The 25,191-nt window shown below is 41.9% G+C and overlaps 1 protein-coding gene and 2 long non-coding RNA genes across 3 annotated transcripts in view; 2 read left to right on the top strand and 1 right to left on the bottom strand.

The window, feature by feature from the left end:
* Window positions 1-453: 453 nt before the first annotated feature.
* Window positions 454-25,191, top strand: part of STT3B (STT3 oligosaccharyltransferase complex catalytic subunit B) — a 48,108-nt gene continuing 23,370 nt past the window's right edge. Inside the window, exons 1-4 of the mRNA XM_038173602.2 lie at window positions 454-839; window positions 20,299-20,407; window positions 22,128-22,415; window positions 24,160-24,225. Of these exons, the coding sequence (XP_038029530.1) occupies window positions 526-839; window positions 20,299-20,407; window positions 22,128-22,415; window positions 24,160-24,225 (777 nt within the window). The 5' untranslated portion in view covers window positions 454-525. The remainder of the gene's footprint in view (window positions 840-20,298; window positions 20,408-22,127; window positions 22,416-24,159; window positions 24,226-25,191) is intronic.
* Window positions 8,670-18,368, bottom strand: LOC140001576 (uncharacterized). Its single transcript, XR_011806923.1, has 3 exons — window positions 18,238-18,368; window positions 11,736-11,936; window positions 8,670-9,965 (listed from the first exon to the last, which is right to left on the bottom strand). It is a non-coding gene; the product is annotated as an uncharacterized lncRNA (long non-coding RNA).
* On the top strand, window positions 10,920-13,888 carry LOC113842696 (uncharacterized). The gene is made up of 3 exons (XR_011806922.1): window positions 10,920-11,045; window positions 11,846-12,008; window positions 12,898-13,888. It is a non-coding gene; the product is annotated as an uncharacterized lncRNA (long non-coding RNA).

The raw sequence follows: 25,191 nt of genomic DNA, 5'->3' as shown, positions 1-25,191 counted from the left end.
CTCCCGGCAGCCACCGCGGCGCCCGCCCCGGCGGCCGCTAGGCGGGGGTGCAGCTCCTAGGCGGTGCCGCGTGACCCTCCCGCCTCCCTCTCTCCTATTGGACCAAAGAGCCGTCAGTCACCCCCGACCCCTTTCCCCCCTGATTGGCCGCCCGGCCTCGCCCCGCCCCTTTTAAATACCTGTCGCTCTGCCACAGGCCGTCACGCAGCCAGGCCGGCGGCGGCGATTGGCCCGCGGTGGCCCCGCCCCTTGCGCGTAGCCCCGCCCCCTCGTATCGCCCCGCCCCGCGCGGAGGGCGGCAATGTCAAACGGCGGCGGGCGGCGGGCGGGGGCGGAGCGGAGCAGGGGGGGCTCCGCCTTTCCCCGCCTCCATCTCCCCCATCCCTCGCCCGGGGGCTGCGAGCGCCCCTCCCTCCTCCCGCCCCTTCCCTTCCCCTCCCCTCCGCCTCCTCTTTTCCTTTCTCCTCCTCCTCCCCCCCGCACACGCGCCGGGCGGGGAGGCTGCGAGGGAGCGGCGGGCGCAACATGGCGGAGCACTCGGCCGCCGACAGCGGCAGGCACAAGCCCGCCGCCAACTCCCTGCCGCCGCCGCTCCACGGCCGGGGGCCCGGCGGCTCCCCGCCCCCCGCGGCGGCCGCAGGAGGAGGAGGAGGAGGAGGAGGTGGTGGAACAGGAGGAGGAGGAGGAGGGGGGGGGCTGTCGGGGGGCCTGTCGCAGCCGGCGGGCTGGCAGTCGCTGCTCTCCTTCACCGTCCTCTTCCTGGCCTGGCTGGCCGGCTTCAGCTCCCGGCTCTTCGCCGTCATCCGCTTCGAGAGCATCATCCACGAGTTCGACCCCTGGTGAGCCGCGGGCGGGACGGGGCGGGCGCCCCCTGCCCCCCTCAGTGCCCCCTTTACCCCCTTTACCCCCCCCCGGGATGGGGCCGTGAGGGACCCGCCGCGGCCCGGGGGCGCCTCAGGGGCCGGGGCCGTGAGGGGCGGCTCTGAGGGAGTGAGGGGGGGGGGGCGCCCGCTGCCTTCCCCGCTCGTTTTTCTGACCAAATTTCTGGGTTTTACCCCCAAAGTTCGCCCTCAGCGTGAAGCTGTGGAGGGTTTCGGGAGCACCCCTCTGGCGTGTGAGCCCGCTGGCAGAGCGGGGGGCGGCGAACAAGGCAGCGCTTTGTTTTTGAAGCGTCGCACTCGGCGGTGTGAGGGAGAAATCAGCACATCGCCGAATTGGCGATTGGCGTGGTTTTTAGGCGAGTGTGCAGGGAAGGAAGGCGAACTCCAAGTAATGAAGTTACCAACGGGGAGTGTGGCTGAATGCATCCGCAGCCAGGATGCAACCCCAGCCTCGCAGCCCGTGGAGCAGTTCTCAAGTTCTCCAGATCTAAATTGAAGCAAAAAAACCCTTTCCCTTTCCATGGAAGAAACTTCTGTTTTACAGATTACAGCTTCGTACAACTTCATCCGAGTTTTATACTCAAGGCTCGTTTCCAGATGAATGGAGCTCGTGCAGCATTCGGTAGCTTTCGCTCTTAAAGCGCTGAAGGACACAGAAAGCACGCAGCGAGGGTTAAGTTCAGAGTCCTGCTCGCGGCTGTAAAGATAGCCCTCCTGGTTTTAATAACGTGTAAGTCGATGCAGAGTCATCTTCCTCAGCACGCACGCAGAAGGCGTCGCTGCCGGTGCTGCTGCTGCATGGAGCTCTGCTAAGGAGAGGATAGATGAAGTTGACAAAAGTCATTGTTTTTACTGCAGGTCTGGGGGAAGCCGTTGAAATGTCAAGAACCATGCCAGTGTCATGTTGCTGCATGCCAGAAATGGTGGAGGCAAATGCACTTAAGTTAATTAGTAGGAAAGAGAACCTAAAATGGTAGAAACTAAGGCAAAAAAAAAAAAGTGTTCTCTATTGCAGCAGCAGTATTGGTGGAAAGAAGGAAAAAACAGTGATGTGCCTAAATACCACTGAGTGGCTAGAAATGAGCGTTTTTTCACAGTTATAAGGGTCTTGCAAATCTGAATCTGATGTGGGAAAGGAGCTTACGGAAAGAGATTAGAAGCAGTGCCCTATTTTATTTTTTAACTACTTCTTTAGCAGCTCGTGCAGGTAAACTGCTTTCTCTTTCCTTTAGGACAGCAGCCACAGGCTTTGCTGGTGAAACAATTCCACGTTTTTCTCTGTTACTTTAGCTTTTTCTGTGAAGCCTGTATAGGGCATAGGCCATCTATTATCTAGTATTTGCTTTGTGAGGAGAGAAAGCTGAGGTATATTTGATAAAATGAGGAGCATTAAGCAAAACTGTTAATCTTTTGAATGGAAAAATACTGTGGCCTCTAAGGCGTTGAATGTTTTATCATTTACTGAGCAATTCCGTTTTCTGATGTGGGCATAAGAAACATAGGACATGTGGGGTGGAAAGAGGGAGATTTGCTTTGGGTTACCAGCAGGTTAATTAAATCAATTGCTCTGTTTTTTCTAGCATCCCTTTGGAATTGCATTTCTGATGGTAGGGTAAGTTTTTTATTGGAGAGGAATGGGGGATTTTGTTTTGTAAAATTAGTTACTGAGAATTTCTCCTGTTGGGATTTCTTCCAGAAATGACCTAAATGTAGTCCAAACAGTCCAGTGCAGTAGAGAGAGGGCAGCTTTTGCTTTTGATCTCCATTACAATACAGTGCCTGTGCGAGGAAAAAACAAGCTGGTATTTTGTTGTCACCAGGCTGCCTTATAAACTTGTCAGCATACTGCCTTATAAACTTGCGACCCGTTTGTCATTGCTAGGATTGCTGCTTTCTTTCACGCTGAATACCTTTTTCATATAGTACGGCCGCTTTATTTCCCACGTTTTGTTTACTTCCCACGGTTGAGGCGGTTCAGAGACTTTGAAAGACGTGCGTGAGTTTTGGCAGCTCCTGGGTCAGGGGGCTGATGCATGGAGGCAGGCAGCACTGACTTTAAGCTGCGCTTGGCCATTGACAAAGCATTCAGCATTTAACTTCGGGGTTTTGTTATCAGGCCAAGAACCTGAAAATTGGCAAGTTGTTCCGTGGTATATCGGGATGGGCAGGGTTCATCCCTGAAGTTTGGTTCACCTGCTGGGTGAACCAAGAGCTGGATTTCTGTGCCATGCACCTGCAAGTGCAGAGTGAAAGTTGTTCCAGGGGAAGTACAGCAGCGTGCTGATCTCAGCTGTCCCGCTGCGCCTTTCCTTCTTTCGGATGCTCCTGAAGTGGCAGCACGGCTGCCCAGCCAACGCACCCAAAATTACGGAATAGCTGAGCAGGGACTGCTGTGCTTCTTATGTGCTGGTTTGTGTCTAAAAGCACAGCTCAGCGTGCTGCTGTGCTGTCTGTGTGGCCGCTCGTATCATACCTGCACATAACAGCCTGTGCAGTGTGTTTTGGTGTACAGGTGAGGTGGGCGAATCCGCCAAGGCACTCACCTCCCGTCACACGCTGGCATCGTCGCTGACTAAAGCGGCTCCGACCTTTGGTGCAGTCTGCAGTGAGCGCTATCAAAACAGTGGCACTCATTCTCTTGGCGTGCGCAGTGCTTACCGTTGTCACGTGTAAGAAGTGCATCTGAATCATTTATCATATCCCATGACATCAAGTCCAACTTCTGTCTTTCCCAGAGAATTTGAGCAGCTTACTAAACAGCACATCTCAAAAACTGTGCTTACCTTAGGAGCGAAAGAGCTGGCTTCTGCTGGAGTGCAGAAACTCTTGTGGCTGTGTGTGAGGCCCCATCCGTACCCGTTTCCACATGCGGTACGCAGCCCCAGCCTGGTGGTGGCAGCTCAGTTTGCCTGCCTGCTGCTAACAGGAGTGTCATGGCCCACGGTCCTGCCAGTTCTGGTGCCAGACAGCATCACAGCGACCTCGTGCGCGTCTTTGCCTCATCCAGCCTGGCACCATCGATCTGTTCGAACTGCCTGCTTCTTAGCTGTCATCAGGATGGCTGTTCTTCGTCGTACCTCACCGAGGTAATGCTGTGCTAGTGGGAAGTGTGGTGTGGAAATAAGATAGCAATCTTTCTTGTCACTGATACCGTCATCTGCCGTTAGTGGACTCTGGGGACTGGCCATGAACTGGCAGACTTAAAGCGAAGGCCGGTGTGATCGCTCACGCTTCAGGGGTGGGCAGGGTGAGGGAGATGAGTATTCTACCTTGAGCACAGCCAAAAAGGTTTTGCTTGGCTCAAGTCCTGTTTGCTAGATGGATTCTTGGGCTGTTAGGAACTTTTTTTTTCATTAATGGCAACTTAAATTAACGCCTTTAAAGAAGATATGAAAGCTTCATTAAAATCCAGAGTGTGACTCAAGCGAACGTGAGGAGTGTTTGGAATTGATCGAACAGTGGAGGTTGTGCAAATGTATTGATTTCATTGGGAGAGAGTAAGGCTGTAGGTTTGTGTTGTAGTTAGAGGATCTGATGGTTGTCTCTTGGAGTAGGAGTTCTCCTGTCACCCACTGTGCAGTCCTGCTTTTTCCTTTGTGCTTGCTCTCAAGCACTCGGTGAGTTGATTCAATGAGGTACATTGTCAAAATACTGTAACATTGCAGCTCTCTGAACCTGCCCACGATCAATTTTTATGTTGCACTTGAGTTTATTTCTGAAGAAGAATGTGAATGTTAGGAGAGAAAGTAAACAGCAGCTGGTTTTATAGGATGAAATCAGATTGAGTGATAGGCTAGAAATGTGCATACATGTAAAAACAGCACATCAAGAGCGTGGAGCAACTGGAGTGATGAAGGGTAAGTAGCAGCAAGTGAGTACCTTAAGCTGATGTTAGTAAGGGGAAGGAAATCAAGTCAGGAGGACGAGACGGTGTTTGTAAATGGTTGATCTCAATTACCAGCGCTCAATCTGCAGGCTATAGGTGGATGTGGCCCACCTGGATAGTTCATCTTGCCACTGCTTACCTGCTAGGCACTCTTCTTGCTGAGCAAACAGCAGGTTGCACAATAACTGTGTTGCTCCTTGGTGCTGGCAGGCAGTGTCACCTCCAACTCCATCTTCCTGGAGGCTCTCAGCCCCTCGCATAACCTTGCTGAAGGTGGGCGCATGAAAGCGGATCTGTTTAGGAAACATTTCCCACTCAAACATTCTCTTCCCGACCACCTCCTTTTGTTGATGATCTTTGACAACTCCCAGACCTTGGGAAAACATTTGTTTCCATCTGGTTTGAATGTAATCACTTTGGATTGATTTTGAGATGTTGGCAAATATCAGGAGATTTGCGTTGAAAACATACTAGAGCTTCTTCGTTCACAAGCTTTTTGATTCTGTGAAATGAGAAATATTCTATTTATTTCCACTTTATAGGAATATATTTGAAAATTCTCTTGGCACAGGCACGTCTTTGACTTGTGATGCTTTCTAGATTGTAAGCTTGGAAGTCCTGTATGTCCAGGGATGTGAGCATCCTTCCCATGCTTAGGTACTTGGAGAGTGTGGTTTTGAAGCTGAGTGAGCTTTTCTGGCAAGTTGATATGGTGTGAAGTCAAGAAGAAGGAAAATTGATTGCACCAGACTTTTTTTGCTGCTTAGGAAATTGCAGAAAGTGGTAAATATTAGAAATTTCATGGAAGGAGGGCAGCCTGGCAAAAGAACATAGGGCAAAGCTGCAGGTGTAGCAGAGACGTTGTGAGAGGGGAGACCTCGAATTTCATCAGGGTAAGACCAATGCAGCCAAAAAGCAGTTCCCCTTGTAGCCTCAGCAAGTCGCTATCAATCATGTGAGAATCAAAACGGTTCCACCTCTACAGTTGTTTTCTACCCCTTTTACTGTTAATTGGTGTTGTTTCTTTCCTCACTAGCCCAACCTTCAATTGGGGTGCAAACCTCACGTGGTTGCAGTGATGGGGAAGAGGGTAGGAGGGACAGTGGTCATAAAACCTGTGTGGGATATGGTTGTGCACGGGGACTGTCCTGACAGCCACCTCCTGGAAAACACAGGAGGGTAAATGGTGCTTGCAAAACGCTGACCCATTTATTGATTTGTGGAGAGAGGAACAAAACCTGAAAAGGAAAATATATCAGAATGGTTTCTGTAGGCTGGGGTGAACTGAACTGACAAGTTTAGCTTTTAATGCCTTGATTTTTTTATTATTTTTTTTTTAAAAAACAGTCTTCAAGGAATGCTCTAGCTAGTCAGGTGTTACTGAGGGAACGCTACGATGAAAATCCTTGAATGGGCTTTTCTTGGCAGATACCCCATTTTGCGAGCAGCTTAATGTGTGCTGTTTTTTAAACAGAAATGGGATGCCATTACATAGGGTCAGGGTGGTTTATAAAGGTTACCTTTTGTTTCCTATCACAATTCTCCCTAATAGGCTCTGATTATGGCAACCTGTAATCCCAATTCTCATGTTTTAAATCTGTCTCGTGTTGGATTTGGGGTGGGAACGGGGGGAGTTTTAGGCAGTAAAGCTTGCAGGCAAATTGAAAATCCTATAGGTACTGATAGCTTAAAAATGGGCTGGGGGGAGTCTGGATTTAGGGGGTGTTTGTGCTATTCCATAGGGCTCTCTCCTGATTAAGTCTGATTCTTTCCCATTTACTGTCTGGCTGTGCCTGTGCTGCAGAAAGTTTCCTCCTTAATTTTTGAAAATTCTGTTCATGCAAGCCCTGTGAGGTACATTTGTAGTGACATTTGGAGCCAGTCCCGAGGGCTTCTTTCTACTTAGCGGAGTTGATAAAGCTGCTGCTGCTTGTGGAGCCCGCAGAGCGCTCTGGAGCAGGGCATGTGCAGATTTTTTTTATTACTGTAAACTCCTTTAGCAAAACTTGTTCTAGCCATTGGACTTATCGCTTGCTCGGGGAGCAAAGTGAACTTAGGACAAGGAAGCAGCAGGAGGACTGTTGCCGTGGTCTTCCTGTGCTTTCCAACTGCAGTAAGTTTTGTGGTATGTCCAGCAGATTGGCTTTGGTTCTGGCCCTGTAGCTGAGCTTCTGATCTTCACCTGAGCTGTTGGTGGCAATCCAGCTGGGGTATCCTTCGTGTCAGCAGCTGGTCGGTCTGGGCTTGAGAGGTACAATGAAATGGGCCCTGGTATTACACCACACCTTACAGAAGCTGAAGCAGCCCAAGGAACGAATTTAAGGTCACTGACATAGAAGCTGATCTATTTTGTTTGGATATCTTGACTTGCTGCTGCTTTCCCTGGGTGAAAGCTCCTTTGGCATACGGAGAATTAAAGTCTTCCTACACTTCCAAGTTCTTGCTATTAAGTGAGGCAATATCGCCGTGCTTTAGAAAGAGAAATGGGCTATTTTAAACAAGGAATAAACTGTGTGCTTGTGCATGAGAGCTGCTAAGAACGGGAAATGGCATTTAAAATATCTGTACGCTGTGGGGGACTCATGTCCAGTGTCATGTGTTAAAGAGCCCGTCTGAGATAAATTACTGCGATACGTGGATTGTAATGAGAATTATTTCTGGGTGTTACAACATTCATCGTGCTGCTTTCTACAGCAGTTTATTTGCACAGCTTAAATTACTTTGTTAGTTAAAGGGCATGTCAGAGTTGTGTTGAGCTGATAATCCATGGAGATAGAATTGCAATACACCTTTGCAAAAGTTTCCTCATGTAAAACAAACAAAAACCTTGGGAAACAACACTGCAGTTGAGCATGGGAGTTTGTTTGTAGATTTTTGGTGGTGCTCTTATGGAATTGTGGTTTTATATAGTAGTATTTACACTTACTTAGAAATGATGGCTCACTGTGCCTCTACTATTCGTGGGCATTGCCTACCCTGTTTGAGTGGGAAAAGGATTTTGAGGGAAGGAAAAACAGCGTGTCCTTATGTCATTTATAACTGTTGTAACACATCTGGGCAGCCTACATTTTTGTGAGTTCTTTGCTTTCTTTTTTTCAGTCTGCTTATTTCTGTTTTTCTGTACATTGTAGCCTACTTCTTGTTTAGCTTTGAAGAGCGTGTTGGGTTTTTTGTTTTGGTTGCTTGCTTGCTTTTTAGTCCTGTCTTCCCTGTAGAGAGGGGTGTTTGAAGGAAATCTAGGGTGTGCAAAGCACCTGTTTGATGATGCAGGTGATCAGGAGGACCACATTTTTGGCAAGAATACTTGCCTGCGAAAAGCAGAATGCATTTTCTTGACGCAGAACAAAACAAGCCTACTTGTCCTAAACACCTTTCTTTATGTCTTCTGCTCCAGCTCTTATTTTAGTCTGTATCTTGAACGTGCTTCCTTCCTATTCTAAATTTATCCCAAGCAGCATTAGGAAGTTCAGTTGAATAACTTAGAATTTGTAAATATTGTTTCAGATGTGTATCTTGGAAAAGACAGTTTCATCTTCAGGGTTGAAATACTTAAAGTTTATCATTCGGCTATTAAAGGCCTTTAAAATGCCTGTAATTCTTTCTTTGGCACTAGATAAAATGCCTTAAAGTTGCAATTTAGAAGGTCAGCGAAACCAAATTGGAGCTTTGGCATTATATTGATGTTAACAGTGGAAGCAAATGGGCATCTCTTTGGCTTGCTTTACTGAAGAATAAGAATCATTAAAGCCAATGCAGCGTTCGAGTTTCCCAAAAAGTTGTGCAATGCTGCTGTGCTGTGGCTGGTTTATCTGATCCTGGTGACTACGATGATTTCTCCAACGTCAGATGTCTGAAGTAATATTTGAAAAGCTGTTTTATATCTCTCACAATTTATTTTACTCTGTAACAATGTTAATATTTCATTTGCCATTTAGAAAATGGATTTTGACACTGAAGAGACTAAATTAAGACTGTTGCAAATATTTAATTTGTGATATCTCAGGTCAGTGTCATTTTACTGCTGGTAATGACAAATGTAAATTTTTTTTCTGCTGTCTTCAGGAGCCACGGAACTGGCACTGCTTTAATTTTGTAATGCACTGCTTCTTTACTAAGGCTCTCCCATCCTCCCAAAGTAAAGCCTGATTTTTGCTTGGAAAAGCTCTGGTGATGTGTTTTGTTTCAAGTTACCTCATGCTTGTAACTCTTGCATCGCTGAATTGTATTTTCTAGCTTTTGCTGTAGTAAGTCAATTTCAGGGTTCATTTTCTTTATGTTCCTGTCACGCTGTAGTAACTTCAGCACAGTCTCACCTATGCGCATCCCGTCTTTACACTGTGGTGGTGTGCTCCTTACAGTGCTCTCTGCTGTCTTCTTCCAGGGTTATCTGCAGGAACAGAAAGCCACAGAACAGCCTTAAATGTTAGTCCAGTGGTGCTTTTACCCAGGGTGTTAAGCAATTTTGTCCTCTATCTCGGTATCTGTGCTGGAGTACCTGTGGACACCATTTGTGTCCTGGGGAGCCTGTGCACGGTGATTCCAAAGATTCCATCAAGAACTTCCAGGGAGCTAATTCCACTGATGGGAAGGGAGCACAGCGTCTTCTGGGCTGACTCTGGATCCCTACAGTATGGCAAGGTGTTGTTAGGCGTGTCTTTACTGGAACAAATTGGCCCTATTTGCATCTAATCAAGTCAGGCTCCCAACGTTCCCATCATCTGTTGGACATCTCCTGAAAAAGTTTTCTAACGTGTTATTAAATTGAAGCACTCCCAGAAGTCTGATAAGTGCAGGTGTCAGGGTACGTGGCTGGATGCAAAAAAGGGGAGCTCCCCTTTTCCAGTGGCAGTGGGCTGCTCCATCACCTTATTTTGCACCTTGATTTGGTCTCAAGTATCCATGAGTATCCGCCAACGAGCTGTTTTAATTATTCAGCGGGTGAACACTTCAATAGTTCCTGCTAAAGCTCTTTGGCTGTGCTGTAGCTGTTCAAATGTTCTTTCAGAAATAAGATTATCATTACTTAAATTGGTATATGGCACGTTGGACATCTGGGTCTAAATCCCTCTTCTGAATCAGCAAGGCTAACTCTAGCCTTCTAATTTAAAGGCGCATTTGTGGGGAGAGAGTTGAGAGGGTGTCCTGCCTGGTGGGGACTGAAGCGTGGAAGGTCCTGAACAAGCCAGTTTAATTCATCCCTGGAGAATGAAGAGAGAAGATTTAGGATTATGTGACCTCAGAACTATCCCTTGAGAGCTTCTGCTAGGTCCTTTCCAACAACTCTCACATATCCCCTGTCATACACCTCTTTTCTTCCCTGCCTGAGCGGTGACTGATCCTCTTGCTTTAATATCCCCCTTACTCTGTTCCTGTTGTGCAGCCAGGTGTTTGTTTTACCTTACCCCATTTTATGTGGCCCTGGGGGAGAAGGGAGAAGCATCGCACCTGAAGTTGGGACTTGTCATTTAATAAAATTGCATTCAAAATTAAACTCATCCCTTTTACTGTTCATTAATGCAAGCCAGAAGGGATCTAACTACCAACTAACACACCGATGTAGCCAGCTGGTCAAGGGGGTGATGTGTTTTGGAAAGGATGTGCTCATGGACACAGAATGGTGGGTGTAGTCTGGGACTATTTCTGTAACAGCACTTGTGACAGAGGCATCACAGCTTCAAAGAATATCTGTGTAAGAGTGAGCTTATCTCATTTAAAACTATTGCTCCACCCCCGTTTTTTGTTTTAAAAAGCAGCATTTAGGTTACTTTTAAATACAAATTGGATTTTACTAGATATCTAAAATGACAGAGGAGCACAGTGAAGTAAGTTGATAGCTATAATATAGTAAGACCGAGCAATACTAGAAATCCATCATGTAATGAGAAAGCAAACATGTAACTTTAATTTCATGTTGTACGTGGCAGGAATGTAATATTACTTATAAATACTCCTAACTGCTGAGCGCTGTAGTCACTGCAGTGCACTTATCTGTAGTGTTTCTGTGAGGATACCTAATAAAAAGCAAATCACGTTTTGTTATTATACTTTTGTGATTCTCGTGCATAGTTTTAGAGAAACAGTGGTAACCATTAGGTGTAACTCTTAACATGTTGAATTAAATTCAGTAAAACCTTGTGTTTTTCCTTTGATTTAGACTTGTATGAAAGATATAAAGTAAACGTAAGGAGGAACAGCTTTAATTTCTGCTTGCCATACTTATTTCTGACAATAAATCAGGCACTGAAAGTGGACCAAGAATGCAAACTACAGTTTGAAAGGTAAATTCCTGTCTATGTATTGCAGGGAAGGATGAAGATCGCATTCCATTGTTTTCCTGGCCTTTTCTTGTCGTATTGGTGACCTCCTGTTCCCACACTGATTTCCTTCAGTGTGAGAATTTGTAGTCAGTCACCGGACAAACAGCTGGAACTGCCTCTGCCCTCAGCTAGAGGCTGCTGTCCCTTCTGCTGGCCTGTGTTAATAGACTGAGTGCTCCTAAGCTGCTTCAGAGAAAAATCAGGTGAAAATTTAAATAATCTTTAGAGCGGTATGATTTTCAGCAGTGATTCAAGCTAGTTACCTGATTTAGGCACTAAAGCAGATTAGGAGCACTTTTGCACTCCTTTTAACTAGCAAAGCTCAGCTGAAGGATAAACTGCCACAGTTAACGTGTGTGTGTGTGTAATCCAGTACAAGGCATCCCAAAATTGTGTCTCATCATCTACTTTTCCTTCCTTGCTCATTTGCAGTTTGGGTTATTCATGCCTTTTTCTTTTCAGCTTTGTTCGGTTAGGGCACAATTAAATTTATTTCTAGCTTTCTCCAAATCCTGGGTTTGTCCTGCAGACAGCTTTATCTGTCTATGATACAGAGAATGCAATATTTATGTCTGCTAGCATCAGGTCACTGAAGTGTTAAGCAGCATTTGAGCAGACATGCATAGAGCTAAACAAAATCAGGTCTCTTACCCTGACCTCAGTCACTGGACAGAAATTGAACAAGTCATGTGGACCGTCTGGTTCTGCTCTGATGACGTTTCGTATTATCCACTCTGAAACATTAATTTTTATTATTGCAGCATCATTGTAGTAAAGAGTGAGTCGGTATCGCACCAGATGGAGCTGAGCAGGTGCACTCTGAAAGGTCCAGCTTCTTGAGCTAAGCAGAATCTACAACCAGAAAAGACACCGAAAGAAGCAGTCAGGGAGCTCAGATAACTGAGAGCTGCAGAAGGAAGAATAGTGAGTGTATTAGAGATGTACTAAAGAGCAAATATTGAAGGAATAAAATATTGGATGAAACACTACCTTATGTTAACTTGCAAACTGAGCTAAGCTGCTGACATGCAATCACAACACTTTAGATTATTTCGTTTTGTGAGCTGACAAAAAAAAAAAAGTGTACTGGCATAAGCTGTACCAAGCGATTTGATATCTAAAGCCTGACTCCAGCTGGACCTGCTCTTTGTATTGCTACAAGGCAGTCCAAGTAACCTTGGAGGCACAGCCTTTCTAAGAACCCCATTTGCTTTTTGTATTTTGCAGCCTAGGAAGGGTCTGCCAGGTCACCTTGGGTCCAGACTGGCAGTCGCTACCTTTCACTTTCTATTTTCACTAACTTCACTTAATGGGAAGCGATTTTGAAATCGGTCCCACCGCAGTTCGGTGCAGCTAGTACCTCCGTAGTTGCTGCCACATTGTTGTGTCTAGGTGACTTTATTACATCTTTAATACAGATGAGGACTGTAATGGATACTTCAGAACTGTTAAAAGGTACTTAAAGTACCCACAGTGAATAAGACATGTCCTTTATTTTACTCTACGTTTCAAACTCTAACAAATTAGTATTCTTTTCTGAGTAGCTATTAGATCTCGCTACAGGATAGCGGTTTTAGTTCAGCTCAAAAAGAGTCTACTATCACTGTTTAGGTGTCAAAGTACCTGTTTGTTCTGGAGTTGAAAACCATGAAGCCTGCTTTGGGAGCCATCCTCTGTTCCCAGTTGCTTCCTTGGAAGCACTCTTGCTCAGCCCAGTGATTTCTAGTGTCACATTCCTCAAGGAAAAAAATCTTTACTTCTCAAAATGTTATTATTCAGTTAATTCTGTTTTGGTTTCCTTTCTGCCACCCAGCTCTTCATGTACCAGCCCTTAATATGGAAGCTCCTGAAGTTGAGCAGCCTTCATCACATTAACAGCAAGTACAGCATGAGTCTGCTTCATCTGGAAGAAACATGTTCTTGAATTTGACGCACAGCCTTCAGAGTTGCTTGATGCAAGGCTAATGAAATGCAGAGCAGCCTGACACCACTCAGAAAAAAATAGACACAACACCAGTGCCTTTCCAGTTTGTGGTAACTAGTATTGTACTGGGCAGAGAAGTGATGCCTCTGAAGAAGCTGATGCTATCAAAAGATATAGAACCAGCATCGCCATCAGTATTGATGCCAGACACAGTGTAGTATCTGCAGTGATGTCCAGTAGTTTCTTCTCTACTTGTCTAGTAGAGAAGAAAATGAGCATTCAAATTTGCCCTGCAATAATGCTGAATGATTCTGCTTAAACCATCATTGTAACCTTTTGGGAATTTTGACTGTTGAAATAAAAATGGAATCATCACTTTCTTGTTCGGTCTAAAATGTTATGAAAGGCAGACTTCACTAGCAAAGTATGACTTTTACTATTGATAAAACTAACTCTCTGCTTCATAATCTGCCTTGAGACATGGAATAGTTCAAACACAAGACAGAAAAAAGGTCATGAAAAAGCTTTTTAGGCATCAGAGGAAGTGTCTGAAACCGTAGGCAGATATACGCCTACTACAGTGATGATGGGAAGCATGCCGTGGCTTCAGATGTACTAGATTGTGTGAAAAGTATAAGGAGTGGTCATGGAATGCTTTAGAAAGCTTGCAGCTATTTAGCAAAAATATTGAAGATGCCCTGGGCTCTCTAAAGAAGTTAAGAGTGTATGCTCGCTGTAGCATTTCATATCATTAAGCTACTGGCAGCATGCAATTCCTGATGTTAGCGTCCGCTAAGCGTGACATGTTATTGCAGGCGGTCAAAATACCATGCCAAGAAGTGGCAGCAGGAATGCTGTAATCTTTCTTAAACGCATTAGGGATGTTCTGATATTGCGAATGGCTATTTTTAATGGTTATTCTGTACACATTCTGGTGTTTTTCAGGGTTTATGTTAAGCGTGGTTGAATGTTGCACCTGAACAATATCAGCTACCCTTTGGGTTGTGCCATCCAGCTTTGTTTCTGCCTAGGCTGTTTGCTGTTCTTCCCCATCAGAGACTATTCTACTGGTGTTACAAACAGGGAGAGTTCAGTTGCTCAGCGCAATTCCAGGAAGAGGAAAAGAAAAAATACATCTTCCTCCAACTCCGAATGTCCATCTTTTCTGAAGTTAGGTGGTCATACCACTGCGGAACTTGTCTTCATCTTGCCATTTTATTACATCAGTAGATCAAATGTGAGACTTGTGGGAGACAGTTTGCAGGACGTGTATTTCTCTTTTCAGACGGCCCTGCTTGCAACAGAAGCTATAAAGATCACTTGGGTCTCTAAATGTAGGACACTCTTGAGAGCTTTCACCAAATACTTGATATTAGTTGGGGCTTATCTCAGAATACAAGGAGAAATCACGCATCCCTATCTTTAAAGATAAAACAACTAAAAAAATCCCAAAAAGTCCGTATTTCCCATATTTAACCCCCCTAACACAGCTAGAATTAGGACAATTTTAAACTCTACTTCAGTCAAAGCTGTTATTTTTACTTTCTGGCAGGCTTGACTTAATAATTAGCATTTTCAATCAACTTCAGTAAGAGCTGTGTGAGCATGTACCATGTCTCCAGTGACAGACTGGCTAGAGTTAATGTGTTCATGACTTCTGGGTGTTTGTTTTCCAGCGAGGTGCAGAAACTCCAGCTGAGCATGCAAAGTGATAACAAAACTCTGGTAGGAGTGCAAAAAAAGAAATACCAGAAGAAAAGATTTGTAATCACATAAATACTTGATTATATATAAATGTTCTAACTGGGGGCAATTCATGTAGTGTATCTTATGTTTGTATTAGATTTAAGACCTAATAAAACCATTCAGCTGACATCAGCTCTGAGTTGCAAAGAAAGGAACATGAGTTGCCTCTGAAATAAAGCTGCCTTGGTTGCTCTTACATTTTGCAGAATTTTGTCAGCCTCGGCACAGGTGAACTGAAGACCAGCCACCATCCCACTGATTCTTGCATGTGTACATCTCAGTTCCTTCATGCTCAATGCGATGTCTGCGACACCTTGGTTTTGGCAGTAGGCAAGGCTCCTCACCTAGCATAAGAGTGTTGGCCTATAGGTATTGCTGGTGCAAACTTCTGACCTTGAAACTGGCTTAAAAGGACATATATACTCTTCTAGGATTATAAACTGAACACAAATAAGTATTTTTGAGATGAGAAATAACACTGCTATAGTGAATTGAATTTATTATGTGATTCGTATGACACTGTACTTCCATTTAAAAAAAAAAAAATGCAAAACTTGTGATAATTTCCAATTTGTAGCTAAAGACTTCACAATAAGATTTCCATCATGATGTGCTCCTAGTATAATATGGAGGCAAGCAGGTGTTTTAAAACTTGATATGGAACACTGTGTGTGTGTTTCTTCATTTCAGTGGAAGTTACTGAACTTTCTCATTAGATTTTCCATAAAAATATTGCACTGAATAAATTCTTCCTTTGGATGCAAAGAATATGTCAGATTTGGAGTCAATCTGCGACAATCTTTTCCAAGAATCTAGACTTGCTGTCTCTAATTAGATGCTGTATTGCAGAATTGATTCTACATTTGCATTAAAATCTGACTCCTAGGATTGTTCAGATAGCTTGTAACGTTCACAGTTGGTTTCTATCATGTCATCTTTCTCAATTTGCAGATGTGAAAATTTTGTGCATCTGCAGATGAGGACTTTAGTGCACAGAAGCCTTTATAAACGCAGGCTTAGAAAATATTCAACAGACTCTGCTGGTAAGGAGATTTGATATTCTCAGATGGCTGTAAATGCCAGATAAAAAGTTTAGATGATGGGGCAGTAGTAGCACGCAACCAGCAGTATTTAGGCAGTCAGCAGCAATCCCACAAGAAGCAACACTGGTCTCGGCCTCTGGTGTAATGGAAGGGTCAACTTCATTTCACCGCCATCGGTGTAATTTGCCTTAAATGTTGCTAAGCTCTGGATGAAGTGACTGCAGTGCTGCACTACATGTGCTCGCTTCCTACGTGTTCGTACTTTCTGAATAAGCTGAACTTGATTTGAATATTCACCTTAAATAGTACTTTTGTCAAGGAAGCACTAAACTTAGGAATGTCAAAGCCCGAGATTTCTCCTTACAAATATAGCAGTAATTGTTGCTGCGAAGTGCTGCAGAGTTCCATAGCTCCTGGATATAGCAAGTAATGGCTGCGAATAGCACTAACTAATCATCTTCCAGCATTACTTTGTATCATCAAAAAAGCAGTTCACAGGGTGGAATAAAAATTAAACCCGAGCATGAACAGATAGTTAGGATTTGGTATTAGCAGTACATAACATATAACCGAAAACCCCAGAGGCTTTATTTTGCAAGTTGCCTAGTTAAGTTTCCAAATTAATGTTGCCACTAAAAGAGAAGCTGCCTTTGCTCAGTTATTTTGCTGTTGCTGCCTGTGCTCTGTTGTAAGCTGAAACTAAAATATGCTTTGAAAATGAGAACTGTATCTTTATTGACTCATCTTCAGTTGTCTACTGAACCTGCTGTAACATAGATATCTCCAGTAGTGCTGCAAAATTAATAGTAGCATGCATAGAGCATCTTTGTGATCACTTCTTTGTGATTCTTCACATCCCCCAAAAGGTTCAAACTAGAATACCAGGCTAATTTGGTGATTGGGACTTCCAATTCTGACACGTACAAAGAGGATTGCTTGATGATTCCTTCAAAATTGAGCTTGGAGGAGGAGGAGGAGGCAATTCAAACTCCATACCTGACAGAAAGAGGCAAAGAGAACAGCAGAGCAGAGCATCATTTTCCTCCTGGAATGTCAGCTAAAAGAAGAAAAGTCAGCACATGCTGGTGTTCAGCCAGTCAGGTCCACGAGAGCTCTTCTTCACTGACTGTTAGCGAGCATGCATCTTTTTCACGTCGTGGGCTGAGAATGTGAATATTCATCTCAGGCTCTGGATGAGAAGCTAAGTTCTTAATTAGGCACACGCTTCACATAATTTCGTTTTTCATCCTTCTCAGGTCTGGCTCACATTGACTTGGCTTAAAGGGAGGAGGGAGAGCCTTGGGAGATGGGTGAACAGTTTCCATGCCTCGAGATCAGATGGCTGAGGGAGGGAGGGAGGGCAGAAATCCTCCTTTCCTTCAGCCTGGTCCTGTCTCACAGTACCACATCCTGTTCAGTCACCGTAACCAGCACCCTCCTCCAGTTCTGGTGTCTCCTTGGCTATTTTTTAGCCAGCCAGGGAGCGGGTTGGATGAAAGCCCTCAGTGTCTCTATCCCCATTTCTTGTAACAAGTACCAAGACAGTGAGAGTGTTGTATGATGACTGCAGTGCGTGCTGCTGTTGTCTCTCTTCTCCTAGCCATCAGGGAAAGGGTTTTACAGGGTTCAGACTTGTCCATGTAGGAGTAGCCTTCTTGGAAGTGGCTAAGTACTATCAAGCATAGTACTGGCATCACGTGCCAGTTGTCTGTATGCTGCCCATTGCTACTGCTTTGTCAGTGCCTGAAGCTGGCCCTCGTGCAGCGTTACTCAGCGGGTTTCTCCTTACCTATGCATGTGTTTGCAAGCATATTTATTTATTTTTGGTAGCAGGTTACCTGCTGGGAGGGGAAGTGAACACTTTTTCTCTGAAGTCAAAGTGAGGTACTGTAGTTAAGCTTCCAAATACTTTTTTTATTTAGGTTTCTGTGGTCAGAAGGGCACTTCTTGGTCTACCTAGAGGTCTTCCCACAGTGAAAAATTAACCAACCCATATTAATTCTAATCATTTCTGCTATAAAGACAGTCCCAGCTGTCTCTGTATGCTTTAAATTTATGGCAAAAGAATCAATCACTTTTCTAAAGGAGGGGTTTAATAGATTCTTTTCTGACCAAAAAAAAAGTATTTGGAGGGAAGATTAAATTCTTCCATTTTAAGTGATAAAGGTAGAAATGCTGTTATGTTGCGTTTCAATTTTGAGCAGTAATTCATTCTTATTAAAGACTTAATGGGATGCTGCCAAAGCACAAGACAGTTGTTCGCATCCCTCTGAAGTCAGTTACAAAGCTGTACTAGTTTGAAACATGAGGAGAATGTCAATATTACTCTTGCCTATTTCATTTAACTGATCTTTCAATGTTATAAAAGTAAACGTTTAGCCTGTGTGAGTTTGAGTCATGACTTAAAAAATTGACGGTAATCCATGTTAGTAAACGTTACCTTTCTCGCTCCCTTTTTAGTGTCCTAGGATAGCAGAGGTGGCTGCGTTTTAGGTCAGGTCCATCACTGGAGTGCGTGCATCTTGTGGTCTGTACAGCTCCTGCTTGGTCTCGCACGGTGCTGCAGGCACTTGGCACCAAACAAATTAACAACAAACCTTGCTACACTAAGATAAGGGCTAATTTTACAGGTACAGCATTTCATAAATCATATTGCACTTGACAGTTCAGAACTGAAGAATTAATTAATATTTAGAAATCCAGTCAAATGGGAATAGTTGCAGGCTTAGAAGAAGCAAATGTCACATTGCTGTTTGATAAACAGATTTCTAGGTCAAAATGACTGTTGTTTATGTGAATATTCTTACACAGCTAATTACTGCTGAAGGTCCACAGTTTTATCAGTTAATATATCCAGTATAACTGCGTATTTACCATGCAGGAGAGTTTTCCTGAAAATACAGCATTTTTTTGTCACTTGACTGATGCCGTGACAGTTCAATGAGTGAAGCACTCAGGTTTGCCGACACCTGGACTTGAATTTCAATTCTTTTGGTTCTTTTGCTGTGTAGACAAAGTCTGCTCATAACCTGCTTGTGGTTGTAGTTCCGATATAAGGCTTGTTCTGCTGATTAAACAAGTAGGAGCTTGATGGGACTTGATGCCTTGAGTGACATCAGCTTTATTCTGGTGAAATGAATTAATTTAAAGTAAACCGGTGATATTTTGGGGAGCCTAGTTATACAAAAGAGCTGAATGTACATTTTAATTTGGTGTTAAAGTGATGCGTGTTACTGGAATAAATGGATACTTTAGACAAAAGGACAAATACATGTAAGCTTCTCTAACCTTGAATGCTGACTGTAATTAGAAGTCTTGCCTGGTGGCTTGCCCATCTATCCTGTTGCCTGTTACAGTATTCCATCTTGTCACCTGACTTGTACTTAACAAAAGAAATAATCTTTAATGCTTCTTTAACTAGCAAATTATGTATTTTTAGCTTGAATACCCATAGGAATATCTATTAGGATGGTTGGGTTGATGGAAGTTGCTTGCTTTAGAAGTGGCATTTACCCAGGCTTTTTGAAGCCTAATGTTGGCCTGGCGGTTGGGCTTGGTTTGTTTGTTTATGTTGGTTTTGTTTGTTTTCCTCAAAACTGTACAGCGTTATTGTCAATAAACTTGTTGGTTTGGCTTTTAAATACTCACATGCAGGTTGCAGTTCTGGGTAACGCCCACTCACAGCAGTCTTGATTTCATTTGCAGAATGAATGTATTTTGTAATAGTTGTGAAGTTCTGCTATCTGAAGTTTGAGAAACTTGGAAGAATTAATTATTTGCCAGAAAATCGGACGTTTATTGAATTGATAGCAATCTGTGTATGCTTTTTAATGTTTTATGGGTGGTGTGAAGGTATACGTGGAAAGGCTTTCATTAGGCAAGGAACTTCCTGCAGCAGAGAACGTGTACCAACTGGAGGTGAAACTTCATCTACAGAGATTCTGTGTTATATAGATCCTTCTTGATTGAAAGAAGGGATTGTGCAGGGGCCGTTAGATTCATAATTGTTTAAACAAATAGGTTGCCTCCATTCCAGATTATTATATTACTCGCCTTTCAACATTACATGAAACAGAGCAGCAGCAGATGTACTGGGTAGCTATCCTGTCTCAGAAGTCTTGCCTTAATTCTTCCATGGTCTTAATTCTGCTTAAGTGGTATTCTGGATGTGTCAATCATTGGTTAACACAGTACCAGTTTTAGAAGAGAATGCAGAAAATGACAGAGGTGTGTCTCAGAGTCATAGAAAATTTCTTAATGTTTATCAAAATGAAGGCTGTGGTATTTTACCTGTGTACATGCACTGGCTGTAGAAATGAAGAAAATACGGTGGTTAATAACTGAGAGAGCTTGGTAATTTGTCTTAAAACTCTATAGATTTAAAGGAATGTTGTACAGTAAATGAGATGTTAGTTTAATTACTTTCTAGATCTTAGAAGAAAGAGGACTTCAGGTTCTTGATTTTTATTCCCTCCCCCAATTTTCTTCTCTTTCTTTCTAGGTTTAACTATAGATCAACACATCATCTTGCATCCCATGGGTTTTATGAATTTTTAAATTGGTTTGATGAAAGAGCATGGTACCCACTGGGAAGAATAGTAGGTGGAACTGTAAGTATTGTAATAACTTAAAGATGACTTTGTAATAATTTTGTTGAACTTTAAGTACAACTTTGACATCAATAAAAGGAGGATCTTAATGGAATATACTTTTAATTGTCAACTTGCTGCCAAGGGAATAACTATGTTTTTAATTTTTAGCTGTAATAACTGAGACAGTAAGTCAACATGCATTAGTTCTATCCAACAACATACTATGAACAAGAAACTGGGTTTTACCTTCTTACACCTGAATTTCTGATAATAATAAACAGGGATTTTATGACTCCTGTAATTCTGATTTTCATGTTGGGGGAAAACATTGCACAGCGGTACTTAAAAAGGAAAATTTAAATTGAAAAACAGTTCTCTATCTCTCTTAAGACACAAACTCTAAGCCAGTGGTACATGGTAAGTGCTAGACGTCTGATTATTGAAAATGTTAGGATTTCACTGAAAAAAAGACCTTGTGAAACTAAGCAGGAGTCACGTATGAAGCATCAGGAGTGTCTATGATTGGTGTCAATGCAAGTTATAAAACAGGAAAGGTATAAGAAAAAATACCAAATCACAATACAAAGAGTTCAGTAGTAGAGTGGCTTTAGTAACACAGCCACATCTAATTTTGACCGTGCATTAAAACTTTTTAATTATAGGACATACCGTTTAAATTCATTTACAGAGCTTTTTGTAACAATTAGATCACCATTCGTTTTAGTATTTTTGAGATGCTTATGGCACACTTCTGTTTTTTTTACGTCTTATATAACGTAAAAAGGCTTAGAAATTTAAATTAAAATTTTGATTGTATGCTTTATTTTGTAAGTCACGTGGTATATTATGTTTTAATAGTTTGTCTTGAAAACCAGGTCTCCAGGATATATGCAGAAGAACATCTTATCATCTGTTAATTTAATTTAGCACAAAGCTGTTCTTAGCTTTCAAAAGAAACTAAGGCAGTTGAAGTCCATATTAAGTTTCCTACTAGGTATTGATTTTTCTAATGTTGATAAATGTGGAAGGGTACAATTCCTATTAAGAATATTTCAATGGTTTCCAATATTCTATGATAGGCTCAATAGATTTGTATCTATACGACTCTTTCCTGGAGGACATCTTAACTCAGTATTATAGGGCTTTATTTTAATCCTCCAAGGTGTCTACGGATAGCTTGCAAATATATAATGCTCAACTGTCAGTCAGTCAGCTTTTCTACTTAAAAAACTCAATGTGTATTTTCTTTCTCCATGCATAACAAGAAATAAATGAACAGCATGGTATATTAAGGTGAAAATTGAATGTGGCTAGGGAATGTTGTATGGTTTCTTGTTGTTTGGGTTCTTTCTTTTTTTTTTTTCCTTAAAGCTGTTAGCTGGCTTGAAATTCTCTTGCAAACTTTAGCTTCTGATTCCATACCTTAACTACAAATTCTCATTATGTGATAAATGTCAGGCAAGATAGGATATTATCTATGTGCTGCTTATTCATTTAGAAAATGGATTATATGTAATTGTTAGCATTTGGGTAAAATTTAAAGGACCTCTGGTATTCAGCAGTGTTGTCAAAATATAATTAAAGTAACGTTAAAATAATTCCATTAGCTTTACTTAGTCATTGCTTGTATCAGCTTAAGAAATGATTGTATTTCATTGCAAATCATATGCAAGTAAACTTACCATGATCATTTTCTGCGGTAATATAGTATGTTTTTTTCCCCCCTTTTCCCCTTTAGGTATACCCAGGACTGATGGTGACAGCAGGCCTTATACATTGGATTTTAAATATGCTTAATGTGACAGTCCATATAAGAGACGTATGTGTGTTCCTAGCACCAGTTTTTAGCGGCCTTACAGCTATTTCTACTTTCCTGCTCACCAGAGAACTGTGGAACCAGGGAGCAGGGCTTTTAGCTGCCTGTTTTATTGCCATAGTTCCAGGTTACATATCTCGATCAGTAGCAGGATCGTTTGACAATGAAGGCATAGCTATTTTTGCACTGCAGTTCACATACTATTTATGGGTAAGTAATCGATGAGTCTTTTGCTTTGGAAAGGTTTTTGGTTCCTCCTCCAACCAAATGACTGATTTTTCTTAGCATCCATTGAATTCTCATTTTGTTCCCTCTCATCTCTCTTCCCCTTGGCCGTGGATCAGGCGAGTACTGAGAAGTCACGTGGCCTGAACCACTCCATAATAACACTCTTCAGTTTATTTATTATGTAAAAGGGCCGTTCAACTGAAGTATGTGTGTCCTGTAGTAACGGTAATAGCAATGAATCTATAAGTTTAAAGCAAACAGTAGGGCTGCTTTCGTTTTTCAGTTTGGTCATATTGGTATTATGTGAGCATGAACCTTCAGCATCCGTATTTAGCTGGTAAAAAGCAGTAGACTCTCAATATTAACTCCTTTGAATTGTCATCTGGAGAAGCTATTGACTGTATGTCTGGACTGTGACTTAGGCATCCAACATACATGCCTAAAGCTGTACACAGAGCGAGATATTCATAGTGTTTGCATGCTTAAAAATGTGTAATAGTCTAATGCTTTTGAATTAGCCTACATGGTCGTGCAGGTTGTCTGTCATTCCTTAACCTGCATGTAGAACTGCATCTGTCATGCAGTGCTGTATGAAGGAAGGGGTTTAGACAAAACGGAGTATTTCTGGACTGCTGTATCTATTTTGGAAATAGCACAGAGCAGCTATATGGTTAATTCGGCATGGACACTGTTCCTTGTGCCTTCCTTTAGCATATGTACTTTCCATACTGAGTGTCTCCGTGGGTAGTATGTATGCAGTCATTACAGCTTTTCCCATGGTTTGTCAAAAGTTCGAGTCTTCAGAAGTAAATACATGCAAGTCTTCTTAGCTTTGGAGTATTTCAGAGTTGGGGTATTGTTAGAAGGAATGCAATAGAAAAAAATATAAATTTTTCATTATTTAGCTACAGGTGATAATTAAGTGCAGATTCTGAAGAAAGGTCCTCTAATGATTTTTGTTTGATTTTTTTTTTTTTTAATTTGGGCTTAAACTGCATCTGTAAAGGTATACTGTTACTGATAACAGTAGCATCAACTTACTTTTTTAACAAGTTACTTTTTAATAGCTAAGACATAATAGCAGTTCCTGTTCTTACGGAACTGGTATTTAACTAGACTGCATATGGCAATAATGTTTACATAAACTCTTGTAGAATTGTGTGAATCAGATATGTTTTATACATGTAGTTAACCTTTTAGGATTTTTCATTCCTTTTTTCCCTCACCACAGTCACCATTATCATTTTTGGAAAAAAAGCATACTCCTTGTCCAGTTCATGGATCTCTATAGACCTTTAGTAACATCTGGATGTTTTCACTAACCTTAAGTGAGATTTTCAGAATTACAGAATGGCTCTTTATAATTGCAGAGTTGGGTCTGATGCCAGACAATGGAAGCCATGGATGCTCTACACTCACAATTATAATGTAGTCAGATGTCTCAGAGAAAGTAGAACAGAAGCGCTGCAGCTACCCTTCAGTTTTGGGTCACAAAGTAGACAGTGGCATTGCATCCTGGCTGCATTATCTAGAGAAAGAGGTGTAAGCTGTCCTGTCTGTCAATGAATTGCACTTGTGGCTTGGTTTTACAGACATCAGTTTGGAATGATACAAATATAATCTGTTATGTACTATAGAAGTCCTCATGACAGCTGTTTTGGAATGAAATTTTGTAATAGTATCTAGTATTTGTTTATTATTCATAAATATTTGGTTATTTTTAAAGGTGAAGTCGGTGAAAACTGGTTCAGTCTTTTGGACAATCTGCTGCTGTCTATCTTACTTTTACATGGTAAGCCTTTGACAAATATATATAATAGCTAAACTCTTTTAGTGGGGCTTATTTAATTTGTGTGTTGATGAAGGACAGAAGAAGGAGATTTTAGTCTTTGCTGGGGCCATAATGTAAAATTGTTCTTGCATTTTATTATGAAGACCTTAAATATATGAACAAGAAGACATAATAAATAATTTGAAATTTAAAGTTTTTCAATACAATGAAAGCAATTTTTGAAAAATACTAAATGCAGTAACTTTACTTATAAAGTCATCCTATGTCATGAATAGATACTCTGATTCAGTGGTATTTCTGTTTTGGTCTAGATAATTTAAGGTGGAGTTTTAATATTAATGTATCTGTGTGTCATTACTGCTAAAGCACAATAATATTATAAATTTATGGACAAAGTTATATTTATATAAATTTGAAAGCTATTTCCCTGGGTAAAATTAAGCTGTAAAGTAAAGATTATCACCAAAATACTGAATTAATTCAGTGTCAAATTGAATGATCATAAAGTCTCTTTTTCATTCATGATCTATGAAAATGGAGATTATTGTAGAGACATTCCTAAGGGCTAACAAAGGGGAAAAAACAGTAGTAAAACTTGGTAGATAAAGCAAAACTTTTTTTTTCTCTCCTTATCTTCTGAAATGTAAGATTCAAATAATTTTTCTGTACAAATAAGTCAAAGGTTACTTCTCTAACTGATACTTTGTGTGTGTGTGTTTGTGTGGCTATATGATAAATTAGCTTCAAGTATTACATCAAAATTAAAATAAATTATCTTCCAATGGTGAGACAGTCAGGATAGTTGTATGGTGTTAAGATGGAGGTCTCAAATGCTGCTTTTCCACAGCCAGGTAACTAGGCTTGCATGACAGAGGAACTTGCAAATTATTTTGCATGCCTTAATTTAAAATACAGGACTAATTCAGCGTTTGTCTGGATGCTGCCTAAATTTCCTCTAGTGTTAAC

The sequence above is a fragment of the Anas platyrhynchos genome, chromosome 2 (assembly GCF_047663525.1).
Source record: "Anas platyrhynchos isolate ZD024472 breed Pekin duck chromosome 2, IASCAAS_PekinDuck_T2T, whole genome shotgun sequence".
NCBI classification, from domain to species: domain Eukaryota; kingdom Metazoa; phylum Chordata; class Aves; order Anseriformes; family Anatidae; genus Anas; species Anas platyrhynchos.
This window is presented reverse-complemented; position numbering and strand designations above follow the sequence as displayed.